General features: G+C 41.3%; 1 protein-coding gene across 1 annotated transcript in view; it reads right to left on the bottom strand.

Annotated features, from left to right (window-relative positions):
- Window positions 1–5000, bottom strand: part of LOC133578053 (neuronal vesicle trafficking-associated protein 1-like) — a 13960-nt gene that overhangs the window by 971 nt on the left and 7989 nt on the right. The window contains exon 5 of the mRNA XM_061932181.1: window positions 1–1635. This exon is cut by the window's left edge and continues 971 nt beyond it. Within this exon, the coding sequence (XP_061788165.1) occupies window positions 1435–1635 (201 nt within the window). The 3' untranslated portion in view covers window positions 1–1434. The remainder of the gene's footprint in view (window positions 1636–5000) is intronic.

The following is a 5000-nucleotide window of genomic DNA, read 5'->3' as shown; positions in this document are numbered from 1 at the left end:
GATATTGTCCAACTCTTAATTAACGATACCGATATCATCAGATACCGATATATACAGTCGTGGAATTAACCCATTATTATTATTAGAGATGTCCGATAATGGCTTTTTTGCCGATACTCCGATATTGTCCAACTCTTAATTACCGATTCCGATATCAACCGATACCGATATATACAGTCGTGGAATTAACACATTATTATTAGACATGTCCGATAATGGCTTTTTGCCGATATCTGATATTCTGATATTGTCCAACTCTTAAATACCGATTCCGATATCAACCGATACCGATATATACAGTTGTGGAATTAACACATTTTTATTAGAGATGTCCGATAATGGCTTTTTTGCCGAAATTCCGATATTGTCCAACTCTTAAATACCGATACCGATATCAACCGATACCGATTAATACAGTGGTGGAATGAACACATTATTATGCCTAATTTTGTTGTGATGCCCCGCTGGATGCATTAAACAATGTAACAAGGTTTTCCAAAATAAATCAACTCAAGTTATGGGAAAAAAAATGCCAACATGGCACTGCCATATTTATTATTGAAGTCCCAAAGTGCATTTTTTTTTTTTTAACATGCCTCAAAACAGCAGCTTGGAATTTAGGACATGCTCTCCCTGAGAGAGCATGAGGAGGTTGAGGTGGGGGCCTAACTTCATTATGCGTTTGACTAAGGGAGATGACGGCAACAGACACCAGGGGGCTGTAATGTTCAATGATTTGGGGGTAGCGGGGGGTGTATATTGTAGCGTCCCGGAAGAGTTAGTGCTGCAAGGGGTTCTGGGTATTTGTTCTGCTGTGTTTATGTTGTGTTACGGTGCGGATGTTCTCCCGAAATGTGTTTGTCATTCTTGTTTGGTGTGGGTTCACAGTGTGGCGCATATTTGTAACAGTGTTCAAGTTGTTTATACGGCCACCCTCAGTGTGACCTGTATGGCTGTTGACCAAGTATCCCTTGCATTCACTTGTGTGTGTGAAAAGCCGTAGATATTATGTGATTGGGCCTTTAAGGTTTATTGGCGCTCTGTACTTCTCCCTACGTCCGTGTACACAGCGGCGATACTGATCATTTCTGATATTACATTATAAAGCATTTATCGGCCGATGATATCGGTGGTCTGATATTATGGGACATCTCTAATCCAAACTGTCATGAAGAAAGCCAAGTGGTGTGATGATGAAGTGCGTGCATGTTGATGGTAACACAAACTTCACTAACTTCTACTGTGTGAACATCAAGTGTGTGTCAATAAATAACAACTGGTGCTATTCAAACAAACCCAGCTTCAGCTTCCTCGGTGGGCGGACGTCTGCCGACCTTTGAAGGCATCACGTCGGGGCCACAGGTTTGCTTGAATGGCACAACCCTATTATTATTTATTCCTCCTCGGCAGGTGAGGCCACGCCCCCTCCGCGGTTCAAGCCAGCTTCTGGGCCGTCTCGGTCTCCTGCTGGGTGACCTTCTCCTCGGACATGATGGTCATCCAGGGCGATACTGACCGAGTGATGGTCTGCTTGGCGATGTTGTAGTGGTTGATGAGGGTGAAGAGGCGCCCGCGGCCCCCGGGGGCCTGGTGGGGGAAGTTGGCGTACATCCCGGCCGGCATGCAGCGTCCCTGCTGCTCCGCAGCCACAAGGTGCACACAAGTAAGGTGAAGACATTTAGAATAAGTGAGACTGACATCTGTTGTTAACAGGGTTTCAGGGATATAAGCCACGCCCACTACATTTTAGGAGAAAATTATGTTTTTTCATATATTATATACCAGATATATACAGTCATGGCCAAATATATATGCACCTCTGCATTTATGTCACATTATGCAACACTTCTCCCAGAGAACTGTTGAAATGACACATGCTTATTTTTTCTGTGTATACACATACACACACATATATATATCTGTATGTGTGTGTATGTGTATATATATATATATATATACATATATATATATATATATACATATATATATATATGTGTATATACAGTTAGGTCCATAAATATTTGGACATTGACACAATTTTCAGTATTCCAGCTCTGTACAACACCACAATGGATTTGAATTGAAACAATCAAGATGTGCTTTAAGTGCAGACTTTGAGCTTTAATTTGAGGGTATTTACATCCAAATCAGGTGAACGGTGTAGGAATTACAACACATTTTATATGTGCCTTCCACTTTTTAAGGGACCAAAAGTAATTGGACAATTGGTTACTCAGCTGTTCCATGGCCACGTTTGTGTTATTCCCTTGTTTTTTTTTCATTTATTTCATTTACAAAGAGCAGATAAAAGGCCTAAATGGCATTTCAAGTGTGGTATATTCATTTGGAATCTGGGGAGGTCATCTCTCAAAATGATGTCCAAAGAGCTGTCACTATCAGTGAAGCAAGCCATCATTAGGCTGAAAAATCAAAACAAAGCCATCAGATAGATAGCAAAAACATTAGGTGTGGCCAAATCAACTGTTTGGTACATTCTTAAAAAGAGAGAACACACTGCTGAGCTCAGCAACACCAAAAGACCCGGAAGACCATGGAAAACAAGTGTGGTGGATGACAGACAAATCCTTTCCCTTGTCAAGAAAAAGCCCTTCACAACAGTTGGCCAGATGAAGAAAACTCTCCAGGAGGTACGTGTATCTGTGTCCAAGTCAACAATTAAGAGAAGACTTCTCCAGAGGAAATACAGAGGTTTCATCACAAGGTGTAAACAACTGGTGAGCCTCAAAAACAGGAAGGCCAGATTAGAGTTTGCCAAGAAACATGTAAAAGAGCCTGTGCAGTTCTGAACAACATCTTATGGACAGATGAGACCAAGATCAACTTGTAGCAGAATGATGGAAAGAGAAGAGTATGGAGGAGGGAAGGAACTGCTCAAGAACCAAAGCATAGCACCTCATCAGTGAAGCATGGTGGTGGTAGTGGCATGCATGGCTGCCAGTGGATCTTGATCTCTTATATTTATTGATGATGTGAAAGCTGACAAAAGCAGCAGAATGAATTCTGAAGTGTTTGGGGCAATATTATCTGCTCATATTCAGCCAAATGCTTCAAAAGTCATTGGACGGCGCTTCACAATGCAGATGGTCAATGACCCCAAGCATACTGCGAAAGCAACCAAATAGTTTTTTAAGGCAAAGAAGTGGAATGTTCTGCAATGGCCAAGTCAATCACCTGACCTGAATCCAATTGAGCATGCATTTCCCTTGCTGAAGACAAAACTGAAGGGAAAATGCCCTAAGAACAAGCAGGAAGTGAAGACAGCTGCAGCAGAGGCCCGGCAGAGCATCACCAGGGACCAAACCCAGCGTCTGGTGATGTCTATGTGTTCCACACTTCAGGCTGTCATTGACTGCAAAGGATTTGCAACAAAGTATTAAAAAATGACAATTTTATTTATGATTATATTAGTTTGTCCAATTACTTTTGGTCCCTTAAAAAGTGGAAGGCACTTATAAAATGTGTTGTAATTCCTACACCGTTCACCTGATTTGATTGTAAATACCCTCAAATTAAAGCTCAAAGTCTGCACTTAAAGCACATCTTGATTGTTTCATTTAAAATCCATTGTGGTGTTGTACAGAGCTGGAATACTGAAAATTGTGTCAATGTCCAAATATTTATGGACCTAACTGTATGTATATATATATATATATGTGTATATATGTATGTATATATATATATATATATATATAGATATACATGGCCTCACCTGCCATCATGGAAAGAAAAAAAAAATAATTAAATTGTTATATGTATTCAGTGATTATACTATAAAGTTATTTTCCATTTAACTTCACCAGTTTTAGATTATTTTTATTCAAAAATCACTGAATTTTCACATTTGCCGTTCAAATACTGAGAAGAGACGGTGCGGTGAACAGCAGCCAGTTGAGGCACGTCACTCAGTGCCTCAACATGGACGGACTCGGCTAACTGCTGGCCTGCTGTGCAGTGAGACCGTATTGCTATATGAATTATATTATACATTTCCATAGTTTAGTTAGCTGAGGTATATAATGTACAGTGTATTTTGTCAACAACTGTATGTGTGTAACGTATTTCTTGTGCTGAGCGATCATAAAACGGCTGCGAAGACGCACTGTGTGAGGCTCGCAGTAATCCTGCCTCCTTGTGCCGGTTAATGCACCCCTTGACGGGAGCGCCACACCAACGAAAGCCCACACCCAAACCCTCCACGTGCTAGACCGAATCCACCCAAAAAAAAGTCACTTAACAAGAAGCCAAAAAGTGCAACAACAACAATGCTCGCGCCGGAGGAGCCGTGAACGACTGCAGGGACACAACATTAGGTACACCTGCAGACTGCAGCACGGATTTCATATTTCATTCATTCACAACTCCTCCAACACCAACACCACTGTTCCCGCACTTATAAGTAAAGGTAAGACCATAATAACGTTTTTTTTAATTAAATGTGCTTTTTTGTGTGCTACAGTTTGTATGTGTAAAGTTAAAGTTAAGTTAAAGTAGCAATGATTGTCACACACACACTAGGTGTAATGAAATTTGTCCTCTGCATTTGACCCATCTCCTTGTTCACCCCCTGGGAGGTGAGGTGCATGTCTTTGGAGGTGGGAGGAAGCCGGAGTACCCGGAGGGAACCCACGCAGTCACGGGGAGAACATGCAAACTCCACACAGAAAGATCCCGTGGCCGGGATTGAACTCACGACTACTCAGGACCTTCGCATTGTGAGGCAGACGCACTAACCCCTCTTCCACCGTGCTGCCCCACGTATATATATATATATATATACAACGTATTTTTCCGAGTATAAGTCGCACCGGAGTATAAGTCGCACCTGCCGAAAATGCTTAATAAAAAAGGAAAAATACACATATAAGTCGCACTGGAGCCCGGCCAAACTATGAAAAAAACTGCGACTTATAGTCCGAAAAATACGGTATATACATACACATATATATATATTAATGTTTGTTTTTATTTTACTCGGGATG

The sequence above is a fragment of the Nerophis lumbriciformis genome, linkage group LG38, assembly GCF_033978685.3.
Source record: "Nerophis lumbriciformis linkage group LG38, RoL_Nlum_v2.1, whole genome shotgun sequence".
NCBI classification, from domain to species: domain Eukaryota; kingdom Metazoa; phylum Chordata; class Actinopteri; order Syngnathiformes; family Syngnathidae; genus Nerophis; species Nerophis lumbriciformis.
This window is presented reverse-complemented; position numbering and strand designations above follow the sequence as displayed.